Source organism: Macrobrachium nipponense, chromosome 2, assembly GCF_015104395.2.
Source record: "Macrobrachium nipponense isolate FS-2020 chromosome 2, ASM1510439v2, whole genome shotgun sequence".
Taxonomy (NCBI): domain Eukaryota; kingdom Metazoa; phylum Arthropoda; class Malacostraca; order Decapoda; family Palaemonidae; genus Macrobrachium; species Macrobrachium nipponense.
The window spans coordinates 75,697,301-75,712,300 of NC_087201.1; the positions used below are offsets into that span (position 1 = coordinate 75,697,301).

At 37.9% G+C, this 15,000-nt stretch overlaps 1 protein-coding gene across 8 annotated transcripts in view; it reads left to right on the forward strand.

Moving 5' to 3' along the window:
* The window catches only part of LOC135220671 (muscle LIM protein Mlp84B-like), a 69,045-nt gene extending 54,293 nt beyond the window's left edge, over positions 1–14,752 (forward strand). Inside the window, exons 9-19 of one of the 8 annotated variants that reach the window (XM_064258043.1) lie at positions 1–120; positions 1,062–1,243; positions 1,824–2,150; positions 2,605–2,749; positions 3,129–3,307; positions 3,702–3,885; positions 4,363–4,553; positions 5,094–5,310; positions 6,475–6,768; positions 8,488–8,566; positions 11,589–14,752. The exon at positions 1–120 is cut by the window's left edge and continues 19 nt beyond it. In XM_064258043.1, coding sequence (XP_064114113.1) covers positions 1–120; positions 1,062–1,243; positions 1,824–2,150; positions 2,605–2,749; positions 3,129–3,307; positions 3,702–3,885; positions 4,363–4,553; positions 5,094–5,310; positions 6,475–6,768; positions 8,488–8,566; positions 11,589–11,611 — 1,941 coding nt within the window. In that variant the 3' untranslated portion in view covers positions 11,612–14,752. The remainder of the gene's footprint in view (positions 121–1,061; positions 1,244–1,823; positions 2,151–2,604; positions 2,750–3,128; positions 3,308–3,701; positions 3,886–4,362; positions 4,554–5,093; positions 5,311–6,474; positions 6,769–8,487; positions 8,567–11,588) is intronic. The other 7 variants (XM_064258042.1, XM_064258045.1, XM_064258044.1 and 4 more) reach the window with 7 other exon arrangements.
* The last annotated feature ends 248 nt before the right edge of the window (positions 14,753–15,000 follow it).

Below are 15,000 nucleotides of genomic sequence, written 5' to 3' on the forward strand. Positions count from 1 at the left end.
GGCGTGAATCCTGCTTCGGCCACTCTCGACGTGACCAAGATCAAGGCCGAAGACGGCAAGGGCTGCCCTCGGTGCGGAGGCAAAGTCTTCATGGCTGAGGAGATCAACGTCAGGCAGAGGGTGAGTTTTATTGTTATGGCGCAACTAATATTGAAGTTCTGTGATATATAATGGAATGTTAAAATAATAATAATGGAAGTACACTGACTGTAAACAGGGAAACAGTGGTATTTTCAAGCAAGATATTGAAAAATAAGTAGTGCGGGTTAAATCAAATTAAAAACTATGCTTAAGAGTGAAAATCAAAATAGCAATAAAAATTTTTGTGCGGCATTGGTAAATACTTTTAGTTGAGCATAACTAGTCAGTGATTTATTTCTAGTATCAATGTTTATGACATGATTATTCATTTACACGCAGTTCAGCAGGTTACTTTGGATCAACTGAATTATCTGTTGGTAATTATTGTTTAAATAATATATAAAGTATGAAGATCAATATACATAATTAATCAAGTCACTGAATGAGGGACTCTTACGACTGTGAAATGACAAAATGTTTCCGTAGTACAATTTCAGCAGCAGAAGAGGACTTACAAGGATAAAATCGATGGCTATATTAATGTAGCCCGTCATTTAATGAGTAATGATTTAGAATTAGGTGGAATAGTGAATTAAAATAATTTATCTAATTGTTCCACAAAAATTTCCTAGACCGTTAGTGAATTAAGTGACTCAGTTATCTTAATGTTTGTTGAGTTGGTAAGATATGAGAAGGGAAAACCTGATTAAAAAAAAAACGTAAACAAAGTAACAGGAAAGATTATTGGATAAAAGAAGACTAGTCTGAACTATCCAAAAAAATCAACATGGATCTCAACAGTGCCTCGGAACGGATTGAAAAAAAAATCTCCAACTGCATATTTAGTGAGAAGATCACACTCAGGAGCTACAATGTGCATACATTTGAATTTAAGAGAGAGAGAGAGAGAGAGAGAGGAGAGAGAGAGAGAGAGAGAGAGAGAGAGAGATTCTCAACAATATATTCTCCTTGCTTTCCAGTCATTCCACAAGCGATGCTACAACTGCTGCTTTTGCCATCGTCCTTTGGACTCTGTCACCGGCTGTGACTCTCCTGACGGGGAGGTCTACTGCAAGCTCTGCTACGCCAAGAAATACGGCCCCAAGGGTTACGGCTTCGCCGCTGGTGGCGGTGGCGTGCTCGTAGCTGAGAACATCGGAGGGTACGTCTTGTAGTGGTTCTGTGCTGGAATCAGATGTCCCTGGTATAGCCATGGGGCGAATTACTACGGAAAACTTGTAATTTGTATTTTTCCTAACATACAAACCTGAGGTCTTTACATATGGGGAAGCTAAGCCTTTCCCATATGTAAAAACCGTGGGTTTGTACGTTAGAAAAAATCCAAATTACTTTAAAAAATGGTCATGTTGTGATAAATTGTTAATTTCATGTTCTGAAAAATTAGATTATTCCCTTAGGGGAAAAAGTGCTGCCAGAGGACCTCTCTCGGTCCACTGTAGGCATTAATGAAAGGTATTTGTGGGGTCCTTTCAGCCCCTGGGCGCCCCCAGTTTTTATCCTTTTACGTTCCCTCCATTCCACCTTCTTTGCTTCCATCTTCCTATCCAACGGTTCCAAGTCTCTTATTTTACTGTCTTAAGAGTTGAATTATTTAGTGTCATTGTGCTTGGTTTTATAGCCTAATATTCCATAAAACGAATCAGTGAGATTTTGGTGTCCGTCATGTGCTATGCTGATAAATCTCTGGTTAGGACTAACGAGTGTCAACTATCCCTTCACAGTAGCATCGACGACACTAGTAAGATGGAGGCCAAGAAGGCCGACACCGGACGCCTCGACACGGCCAAGATCCAGGCCGAGAAGGGCAAAGGCTGCCCCCGATGCGGCGGCAAGGTCTTCATGGCCGAGGAGATGCACGCCAGAGGACGCAGCTACCACAAGCGCTGCTACAACTGCTGCCATTGCCACCGTCCCCTCGACTCCATGGTCGGATGCGACGCTCCCGACGGCGAAATCTACTGCAAGCTCTGCTACGCCAAGAAGTACGGTCCTAAAGGCTACGGCTTTGCTGCTGGTTGCGGCGGTGTTCTGGTCGCCGAAAATATTCCGTGAGTATGAGGTTGTGTCTGTGTGAGTCAGTCAGTCTCTCTCTCGTCTTATGCAGATATAGTCATTTCAGAGATAGACGATGGGCTTCGGCGTTGAAATGAAGTTTGTTTCTTTTTTTCAATGGAAACTGGAAAGCCATGTAAGACATCGTCAATAACAATGTCACTCATGATTTGATGAAGTGTATGCAATGAAAGTCTACAATTATAAAAGCAAGAAGTTCAGATGAAGGGATGAAACCTGAAAACAGATTAACTTGGATTAACTTACATGATTAAATGATAGAAGGTCTCCAAGATGTTAATAAGCTTGATTTGCGTCAAAATGTCAGCTTGGAAACTAACCCCTCGGTCTTTTTTTTTTATCAAAGCATACTGCAAATTTGGGAGAATAATTTCCTATTATTACTTAGATGATTGAAATTGAAAATGATCGTTCTTCCATTGTTAACAGAGGTGGAAGAGATGATGTCGGTAGTGAATCAAAGGCTCTCATGGGTGCTATTGATACCACGAGCATCCCAGCTGCTCCGGGTGAGGGTTGCCCAAGGTGCGGCGGAAAGGTCTTCACCGCTGAGGAGAAGCTCTCCAGGAACAAGGTATGTTTCCTAACCTCTCTCTCTCTGTCTCTCACACACACATACACAGGTCACACTGTGTTCCATTAGAAATATCAAGACAATATCGCAAATGCAGTTTCATACAGTTAGTAATTTGTGAGAATAAATTACTTCTGGAGTTGACGGTATCATGAATCCTTGTTACTATCGTAAGTTCATGTTTACCCATTTTATTATCGATTTAGAATTTTACTGATGCTCCCATTATTGTGCTCAAGAACCTTATTGAATGTAACGATAATTGTCCTTTAAAAGGCTTCAGACAATCCCAGCAGTTATCAGCGGCACACAATTTTCCATTGAAGACCTTTCCTCTCTAGTTCCTGACCCACAAAATAATTCCCAAACACCCCAACAGAAATGGCACAAGCGCTGCTACAGCTGTAGGGAGTGCTTCAGGCCCCTGGACTCCATGGTCTTGTGCGATGGCCCCGACGGCGACATCTACTGCAAGCTCTGCTATGCCAAAAAGTATGGCCCCAAGGGCTACGGCTTCGCCGCTGGTGCTGGAGGTGTCCTTGTTCCCGAAAACTTTGCGTAAGTTTACTAAGTTTACTTCAATTGTTTCTGGGGAAGTGGGGTAAGTGATTCTGAAATCAAAGTAAAGTAAGGGCTTGGTATGGTGTTGAGAAAGTTGAATTACTTACAAGACTTAAAGTTATTCTCTTCATTCAATTACAAAACAAACTCAAAAAGCGTCACAAACAGAATTTTTCCAGATAACATTCGTATAGCCATATCCTTACACAGCTATCGCACTTTCAATGGCGACTAAAAATCAACGGATAATTAGAAGGCGAACAAGAATATAAAAATAACCCTTATCAATGAACGTGTGAGTGCATGACATTTTAATTTTATGACAGAAGTAAAATTCCACATTATGTCTCAAATGCTTCTTCTTTTTAACATCATTTTCTCCAAATTCCAGAGGAGAAGATGACTTCGATTACTTGGGTCTTGAATCTGACGACGGAGTTCCTAAGCAGCGCCCTGCTAAGGCTGCCTTCACTGTGCTTGATGTGACCAAATTCCCTGCTAAGGAGGGTCAGTCTCGCTGCCCAAGATGTGGCGGTGCTGTCTTCCAAGCAGAGGCTATGCCCTGCAGAGGCAAGGTAAGGAATCCAAGAGACACCCAGTATTGTAATTCTTGAAGTTAAAGATAAGCAGTCCTGTGGAGGTGGCGATTGCCAGCGCCTATGGAGTTTTACTTTAGGACAGGAGCATTGTCACTTATGAGGAACGAAATGGCTGCAGCACTAGTGAATGACTCCTGTCCGTCCTATTATTAGTGATATTGAAAATTTTTTATTTATGATATTGCTTCGGGTTAAATTGTTTCTATTCATAATTTACAACTCTCATGAAGGATTCAAGCACTCGGTTTCTTTTTAATGACATTGGTATCACTGAAAAATACGTATACATCATACCTTTCATTCACGACGGATGTTCCTTCTTAGAGTAGTGTCGAATGTCATTGAAACACAATTCAAGTTCTCGAATAGTTACTGCGTTAACCACACCAGACTTATTATGGTCTTGTTTTACACGCTGTCAGAAAATGAAGTGTTCCTCTTTCCTGTTTTCAGGAGTGGCACAAGCGCTGCTACAACTGCTGCGAGTGCCATCGGCCATTGGACTCCATGCTCTCCTGCGATGCTCCTGACGGCGAAATCTACTGCAAGCTCTGCTATGCCAAGCGCCACGGACCTAAGGGCTACGGCTATGGACACATGCCAGCTCTTGTCAGTCTTGGCACTGAAGATGGTTGCCCCATGCCGTAGGTTTCCTCTGTTTCTCTTGAGATTTAAGTATGAAATTATGCATATCAACACAGATGCACTAAACAACTAATTACTTCTCATTTTTCTATAAGGACAAATTCTTGCTTTCCAATCTACTTATGAGCTTATAAAAAATTCTCATTATTTCTGTTGCTATTTCTTTTCCATGCTTTTCAAAAGACTGATTTGTAAACTGTTACGAAGTTTGCGTATGTTATTATGCGTTTTACGCAACTGTCGTCAAGCACTAACACAAGCGCCTCAGTGGCGTGGTCGGTATGGTGTTGGCGTACCACCTCGGTGGCCGTGAGTTCGATTCTCGGCCATTTCATTGAAGTGTGAGAGATGTGTATTTCTGGTGACAGAAGTTCACTCTCGACGTGGTTCGGAAGTCACGTAAAGCTGTTGGCTCCGTTGCTGAATAACCACTGGTTCCATGCAACGTAAAAGCACCATACAAACAAGCAACTCAAGCACCAACACGAACAAAATCTTAAACATTGCCGGTGTTGTTTACATTTCGATCCTCTTTGCAGAACTGACATCAGGCAGTTCGGCTTCGGTGGCAAAGGTCCTCAGCCCCAGGTTCCCAGGCAAGCTCCTCCCCCAGGCCCCCCACACATCAGGACCCCAGGAGGAATGCCTACCCCACTCGTCGGAAGTTACCCACCTCAGCAGGTACATTCTATAATCTCTCCTCCGAAGCCTATGCCCATTGACCAAGGCATCCCGGTCCCCCGCGGCTTTGAATCGGTGAGGATTACGAGCTCTCTTTCAACCTGCCCTTTTTTCTGCCACTGCAAAAATTGAAGACAAAAAAAACCATTTTGAGAAAGTCCAAACCAAAGCTCCTCTTTTTATGGAGCTCTTTTTATAATTTTGTTTCTTTGAATGAGATCATGAGGAGTATGATGAATCTGAATCAGAAGTTTTCTTTTTATTAACTCTCTTTCTTTTCATTCTCTCTCTTTAAATGAGGAGAAAAATTATTATTTTATGTTTAATCTAATGCTGGCTGGAATATGTTGTTTTTTTTCTTTTGCACTTTCTTTGCTTGATCGTTTAACATTGCTTATGTTTATTGCTTCTTATCTCTGTTGCCAAAATATGGATGTTTTATTTTCTGTATGTTATTGTTTTATTTTTCTTTATAATATCTATTCTTATATGTACTCTTTCCACGCATATAACGCTACACTACACTGCTTTAGACCACTGCACTACAACTGATACTCACAAGCTCATTTATATTACAGTGCCTGTACTGTACAATAGCATGAATTATAATTGCGCTCTTAATCAGCTTGAAGCCGATTTAGTTATTACTTTAGCAGTTATTAATATCTCGTAGAAAAGCATTCAAGTAGCACAAACATGCCACAAGAATAGTGATCAGCCATTTAGAAAGCTTCCTCTGCAACATTTTATATTCTTTTTAATTTTCTTTAGTTCATAGTTCATTTTGCTTAACGCAGCTAGCTCATCGCCTTTAAAGCCAATCAGAAATTCGGAAAATGAATAGCAGTGAAGCAAGCAAGGGCAAGCATTGAAAGATTTTCTTTAGGTATGCAAGGGACCACGAACAGGGCTTGATGCTTTCTCTTCCACGCAAACTTTCATACAGAAAACTTGACTACAGACAGCATCTTACAAAACAAAAATACTCTAGTATACGAAACATATACTTATACAGCAAAGATGATCACTACATTGTGCAAGTAAGTAACTTTATCCAGTTAAGTAAAACACCGACGCCATATGGCTGCTCCACACAAAAACAACGATTAAACTAAGACACTTGATGTACCGCAGACAAGCCTAAAGTACACCAAGACAGTTAAAGCAGACAGACGCAGACAGAATCCACCAGAGAAAGTATCAGGAAAATCTAACCCAACTCCTGACTTTTAAACACAGTCTGCTACACACTGGGGTATGGGCCCTATCCAGGCTCACGGAGGAAGCAGCCAAACTGTAACTGTTCTTCAGTCAGCAGCTTCCTCCAGCAGTCAGTCTTCCTCTCACCAGGTAAATGTTCAAGGGTCGTCCACTAGGCAGGTGTTTGTTCAAGGGTCCTCCTCTCAGGAAACGTCTTCTGTCCACCACACAGCAACAAAGGTTGTAACTCAGGTACAGGAAGTGCACGAACACAGCAGTAGCAGCAGCAGCAGCACTGTTGTTACGGCTAGTGTCGTGGGAGGAGAGTCCCAGGTAGGGAGAGAAACCGCCACCCACAGCGGTCCCCCCCCCCTCCCCCCAACCTTCCCCTTTTAATAAAAACCTCCTTTTGTGAGCCTAAATCAAGTCCTCTTACGAGCAGTAACGGTGTATCTGCTTACTGAAGAGACTTCTTTTTTCCCCTCCCAAATGTATTGCCCTTTGAAGCCTCTGACCTTTTCGCTTTGCATGAGGAGTCTCCCTGAGGTAAGTATTTTCAAAGCATTCTCCAGAACCACGGTAACCTAAATAAGGAATGATGCTCGAATGGTTAAGTTTATTTGACCTATAATGAAAAAAAATTATCCTTTGAATTAACTGTAATTCATTTATGAGTTTACCTTCACAGCCTGATCAAACTTGATAAGATTGTTAAATACCCTTCCTGTCTCTGGCTGAGTTTACTGATTATTGTCCTTATGCTAACAAACGTATTTTGAAAATGAATCCTCTGATTATCCAGTTATTTCATTGGTTTTCCCTTCATTATAGCATTAAGTTGACTTCATATATGCATACACACCCATATATATATATATATATATATATATATATATATATATATATATATATATATATATATATTTATATATATATATATATAACTGAATCACGAAAGTTAGGAACGTGATAATCCATAAATAAAGATATATGCCACGAAGGAAAATAAACGACGGAGTATCTGCGAAACCTTTCGACGTTCAAACGTCCTTTACTAAGCTTAGTAAAGGACTTTTGAACGTTGAAAGGTCTCGCGGATACTCCATCGTTTATTTTCCTTCATGGCATATATCTTTATTTTATAAAATGTATAATATATATATATATATATATATATATATATATATATATATATATATATATATGCAGAAGCCAGGTACTATGTCGTACCTCTAAGTAAATGGGGATACAATCCACAATGAAACACTTTAGTGAACAAGACCACAGTTGATGGTCGAAAGCTTTAATCCTATACAAGTAATTATATTTTAAACTACAAGAGGAATTTACTTCATTGTGGATTGTATCCCATATATATATATATATATATGGGTGCGTGTGTGCACAATGTACATTCATGAAATATTAGCATACTAAGTTTCAATAATTTAGAAATGTTGCACAACTGATTTAATATTTATGACACATTTAAGATGTATAAAATATGGCAATGTAATTTAAAAGTTGATATGCTGATAGCTAAATAATCTAATGAAAAATGAGCGATTTCTTAGTATGGTTTTGTCCTGAAAAATCTTTACGGGAGTTATTCTAAACAATCCTTTCATTCATGAATTTATTTGAATGAAGTGTTCACAACGATAAGCTGAATTGGCATGACAGTGAGTAAGTATGAGTGTATATTTATACTTGTATATCATATATGTATATATATATATATATATATATATATATATATTATATATATATATATATATATATGTGTGTGTGTGTGTGTGTGTGTGTGTGTGTATGTGTGTGCGTGTGTGTGTGCTTGCACGCGCGCGTGAGTGGGTGGGAATATTTGTACGCGTCCGTGCTTATGCTCATGTATGTATAATTGTACAAGAATTATTGATTCATTGATTGCAAGAGAATTCAATTTTTTGTTTTTGTATAAGTGCATGACGACATTTGGATATGAATGTACATTGTGCATGGCTGTCCATACTCATTCTGTGTCTGATACCAAACATCTATACTTTTCTCCAGGGACAAGTTACCAGAATCATCACAGGAGTTCACATGGATGGAGGCAGTCCCGTGCCCATCGTTGCAGGTGTCTCCTCAGGTATGAGAGAAATTGTTGGCTTTTCGTTATAAGCCGTCCGGGGTAGTTGTAAGGTAATGTTTTTCAGAGTAATAAAGGGTTGCAGTGCACTGTGTTTCTCCTGAAACGGTCAGGCAGTAGTTTTTCTCTCGTATTTTTAGAAATGAATGAAGATTTTTGTGTGCTGTCCTGGGGATTCTTAAAGAGAAATGCATTAGAATGCCATGTGTCTATGTAGATCCAGCAACTCAAATTTCATTTTCCTTTTTTTTTTAACGTTTTCATATGTATTATTCGACTATTCATAGTAAATCGACTTAACGATATGCTTCTCATTATTGGAAAAGCTTTAACATTCGTACCATTAAACAGGATCTGAATCTTAAGATAAAATATTGACATCAAAAGGATCGCATGGTCTTGCTCTTGGAACCCATGGCATTTTTATTGGGAATTCATTGGCATCAGCTGGTAACCAGTAGCGAAGTGCGCAATATGCAGTTATAATTAATTAAACTGCTGTTTGCAGAATTCCATCAGAAGGGCGGTAATTGACTTGGATTCTGCATTGGACGTTTTTAGCAAGCAAAGATAAAATATCTCACCTCTATTACATTTCAAAAGTACGAAAAAGAATTATAAAAAGACACAAAATCCTATTATGAAACCTTACTCTTTGACAGACACTTCATTCTCGCCTCGAAAGATTCACTTGTTTTACGACAGTGACTTAATTTATTGTTAATTACGTTCCTTAGTGAAATTCAGAATGTTTTGGAATTCAACGTTTTTCATTTTCATAAATTTGAACTTCAACTTCAACATATGCCTGTGAGGTTAGTTTTGAAGGAGGTGAAGACCTCTTAAGAGTTTTAAATACGAACAGTTTTACAGCTTTTTTTTGTCGTTTTTAATCAACATCACGATACCCAATACTCTTCCGATTGATTAAACTTTAATGTAGTTGTGATTGCCTTGACAAATAAATCCGAATATTGTTCCGACTATGAATTTTGTTAAGAACAAGAACATAAATTACATAAATATATTAGATATATATATATATATATATATATATATCCTCTATATATATATATATATATATATATATATATATAGATATATATATATATTAATATATATATAATATATATATAATATATCTATATATGTATATATATATATATATATATATATATAATATATATATATATTATATATATATATATATACATGAGGGTGTTTAAATTGTTTCAAAGCTTGTGCCTTGTCCGTTTCAGTATAACACAGTGAATTACTGAGCAAGTAAATGACAGTGCTATTTAACTAATTCATTTTTATTATAATTGTAATGATATATTCCTTGATGTTTGACGTCAGTCTAGCAGAATAAAGAAATAATAAGAGGTCACATCTAATAGAGTTACAGCCTGAAGGTAAAAGTTCATTTTCTTACTTAATTCCACTGAAATGAAACTTCTGAGAGTCTGGAATAACGCATAAAAGTAATCAAAAGTCCTTCTATGCCGTGAGGCATTAAACTCCCTCAATAAACTCTGGTCCCTGCCTCCACACAAACACACGCACGTTCCCAAAAGACGTTCGTTTGTTTCGAGGACTGCCACGTGAGAGGACACTTGTGATCATGTGCTCTAACTGAGATGCGCTTCTCCCGTCCCTAACTATCTCTCTCGAACCTCTCACACGAAATTAGTTTTTACTTTTGACACCCCCCTTCCCCAGGTTTTGATTCTGCTAAAGAGCTATTAACCCGTCGCACTCTGAAAGGAAAATAGGATTCTTTTTTCTTCTTTCCACTTTTATCCGCCAGGCTTCTTAGCATTTTCTCTTGAACTAAAATGTTGTTCTTATGATTTGTTTGCTTCATCTTGTTACATTACCAATTCTTTTCTTTTGATTTTTAAGCAAAGCCGTTGTTATTGTATATCTTTTTAGACGGATATTATTGTTTACATCTTCTCTGCAAGTTCATTATTATTTATATTGTTTACATTTTCTCCGCAATTCCATTATTATTATTTATTATAATTTCTTTGCAAAGTGATTATCTTTTTTATTATTTTGTCATCCAACGTTATTTTCACACTTACATGGAACACGAATAAAAGTTATTTTACTTTGATAAGTCTTCTTGTTCTCTCTTTTTTTACCTTTTTCTATTTATGTGACAGACCAATTGTTTTGAAAAGAAAATGTTATCACTTTTTTAAAAGATTTCTACGAGGCTATTTTCTAGAAATCCTACAAACTTCAGATTTGTTCTTAAGCAAACAAATAAGCCTCCGTTTCTGATTTCAGATAGCTTGGGATAGTAATCTTTATCTTAATTCAGGATTTAATACCAAAACCTTCTCCCCATCGGACGACATATGGACATAAATTGCTTAACTTGCGTTAGATAATTAATGATTATTATACGTTTTCATTTATTTTTTGTCAAATTTTAACCAGCAAATTAAATATGCGCTTTTGAGGACACAGCATACCATGTTCCATGTAGAGTGTCAAAGAAATAACGAAGGAGAGATATTTTCCTTTTATAGTCATTTAATTTGGTTCCCGTTGTGTGTTTTCGTTTTCGTTTTTCTCTTTTACCTCCCCAGGATACAGGAATGACATTATGCCTAATTACCCTGATGACCAAATGTACGTACCTGACGGTAACCTTGCCTTCCAAGACCCACAAGCTAACATACCCCCAGAGATGCTCGCTGACATGGTTGCCCATCAGTCGGCAATCGCTGCCCAGAATGCACAGATGATGATAAGCCAACAGCGCTCTCTGATGCCCTATAACGACCGCAATTCGGAAGTCTCCTCTCACCACCACTCTTCCGCTGCGGCAATCAGTTCTCAACACCAGACTCACATCGAGTCAGTTCACATGCAACAGATAAGCATGGCCTCTGAATTCTCTTCATCTCACTCTGAACAACAGATGTATTCCCATACCCAGTCTGTGTCTGATCCTATGTTTGATTCTCATCCCGCTTCCGCTTTTCACCCTGAATTTGAACTGCAGAAGAGGAGGAGGACTCAGAATGAAGACCTCCTGCCTGAACCTGGGGAACCCTTGCACGACCAATACCAGGAGGACGCCAGTGAGTTTCTTGAGCCTGAAGACGAGGGTTTTTCTCCAGGTCCTCATCCATCCGTGCTGCATCAGGAGATTCACGACGCCTCCGATATGTAGAGGACCGGCATCACTAACCTACAAGACTTGCAGGGAGTCCCAGTGTCACGCAGACCTTCGAACATCAGAGTTGTGCTGTTTCTCCAACTTTGAGGAAATTTTATCTATTCTCTTTTTTCTTTTTGTCACAATCCTTATCAGATAATTCTCATTTAGGATGATTCTATTGGAGCACTCTCCTTTTAGTTGTACAGCTAAAGTGATTACCTTACTTTTAATTGGTGTGAATAAAGATTTATAGTGAATATAATTATGATGATGAAACACGTAACGATAAGAAAGCATGTTAATGTGTGCCACAAATATCATGAACAATTATATGAACTATTCTATACTATAATTGACATAAAATCACGTTGTTAATACATGTTAGCCCTCTGATTTATTTTCTTATTCACTGCCTTATTGCACGTTACCAATGAGTAAACCGTCAGGTAGGCTAACAAGGTCACAAGCCATCAGCAGAACTCATTGGACGTATGGTAGTTCTAAATTCGATTATCTTTTAATAAGTTCAGAATTACGAGTTCTATGACAGATGCATCTGTTTATAACTATCAAGCTTTTTTTTTATGGAATCAGTATATCCTTTGAACATTCACTTTCAGGATAATTCAGCTTAGAGGAAACGACCTGCGGTCAGGCCTTCCAAAATTAACATTATACATCATTCAAAATAAAATAACAATCTTGGAGGGTTTTCGTTAATCCGAACGAACGAACGATGTCGTTAAGTCAAGGGGAACAAGAAGACAATCAAGAAAATGAGAACACTAAAGAGTGATCTTCAAGTTCGGCTGACACAAATGGCGCATCGGCAGATGACATTCTATCCTCTTGACCGATTATTTGCAGGTTCTTCGACTTTACTCGCTCCGAATTATTTTCTGATTCGTATTCTCAAATTAGGAGAGCAAATATTTTAGGGTCTAGTAAAAATATACAGATTTAAATCAATATAAATTTAAGTCTTATTAACTTAACCTATATAAATAATGTTAAAAGGATCAATTAAATTGTACTTAAATTGGAAATATTTTATGGACAATAAAGAGGAGACAGATCAAAGTAAACAAATGGGTAGAACAAATAAATCTTCAAATAAACGAACGGTTTAGTCGAGCAAAAAATGTAGCCCATATGGAATCGATTTAAGAACCTTTCAAACGAAAGATATATTTGTTCTGACGGACTTGAAAATCACTTGAAAATGTTATACCATGATTGGTTTTAACGAATCCAAGTCTCTGCCAACCAAATTGCAGACTTGGTGCTTATATACTGCTGTTTGAAATCGATAAATCTAGAAGATGCATGATACTGAATATTCTAATGAAGTGCTTTTATGACATTAGATTATCATCAGGTAATATTGCAAAATCGAGACACACCAAGAACAGCCTGAAAGGCATAGTCTGTTGAATGATATTTATACTTCCGCGGCGGTATTAAGTGTATATTGACTTAGTCAAAACGACAGAATACTCTATTTTACCATGCGCATTTTAAAAAGGAGATAGAAAATTCTGTTCGCTAGAGATGAAAGGCAAAATCAGCGGAAGTGGAAGACTTAAGCTTTAAAAAGGAACAAAAATTACGCAGTGAAGGATAATCCCATTGTATCCTTCCTTTCCACAGAATGCAGTATAATGGGGTATTAAAATGAAGAACGGAAATCAGTTTCTGATCAATTCCAGATATTTAACAGAGCCATCCATTCAGTAGCTTAGCCGTTGAACGCATGAGGAGTACGAATGTTAGCTGAAACATGGAAAGGCAATGCATGGAGTTGATTGTTGTTTGTATTAGTTAAAGCAGGCCGAATTCAGACATTTATCTTGAACTAAGAAAAAAAAACCCATGTGAATGGCACGCAAACTCTGGAGTTAATCGCAAAGAAAGAAGATCAGACTACTAGTCTCCCAACTTATTGTAGGAGAGATGTCTGAATATGGCTCTCGACTTTATCATTCTTAGGGGTTACGTGACTAGATGTAGGAGAACCTATTTAAGGAGAAGGAGGCGTGTGGATGTGAGTGCAAAAGAAACAGAGCTAAGGGAGTGTGGTTGAATACGTGAGTAAAGAGAGCAATTAGTATTCATTCTGATAAGCTATTCTTAATTAATATTTCGAAGTCGAAAATACATAAGTTTTAAGAACGCCGAACGAACTGGTCCAATGAGTAATCTATTTTCAAATCATTGCACGATCGAAGATTTGTAAAAAAGTCACCGACTTCGGCAATGGTTCTGATCCCTTTTAAACTCGTACTTAAGGGGACAAGCGTTTCTAAAAGGGGTCAGAGTCTACCAAGTCGCTCATAGTGTTTATTCCTTCTCTAATTTTTTCTTTTGTATACGTTATTGTGCCTCGTACAAGAACCTCAGATTTTTGGGCTCCCTTTTGGGCCTTGGAAAATAGAGCGAGCGTTACTGGCTCTTGTATGATAGCAGCGAAGTCTGGTCTTCCCGGGGTATGAGGTAATCAGCCTCTCAGTTTACTGACCTATTTTAAGTTGAAGAAATTTGAAGCATCAGCGCCATATTGCTGGCGTTTCTGCGCCCATATCTCTACTAGCAAAAATCCCAGATGTTATCGTCGCAAAGGAATGATACCAAAATGCAAACACCGGAGTACTGTTTAGATTTTGACATCAGGCCTTCGGAAGCTGAGAGTAATTGACTTGAAATACTCCTGTGGATGACTAGACTTCTAGTTAAAGTATATGGCATTTCTCCTTTCATGATTATCACTAATTTCATAGCTACTACTTTTGCTTCTGTCATTTTTTTTGTATAACTTATTAAGGTCAACTGGTTACTTGGCATTATATAATTTTTTGGTCAGCCTAGTCCAACGTTATGTCGTGTTGTTTGTATTTAGATTTAGACTTTGTTGCATATCTCAAGCTGTTAGCAACGAAACAGGCTTTATATCTATTATCTCACTCTGTGCATTTGTTTTCATTAAATATTAAATGTTTTCACACTCAGCTGGCTTTCACTCTCTAACCCTCAGTTGAAGGAAACGTAATGGAGATAGTCATTTAAAAAAAAAACATTAAAAAAACAAAAAACCAAAACTGATATCCAGCACTGTTGGATATCAGTTTTTAAATAAGAACATGACTGGATTTAATCTTATTTTTCCTGTCAGCACATTATCATAATACTAATGAAGGACATATTGAATATAAAGCTATTATATAGCTGAACTGAATCTATTGAAATCGTTCCACAA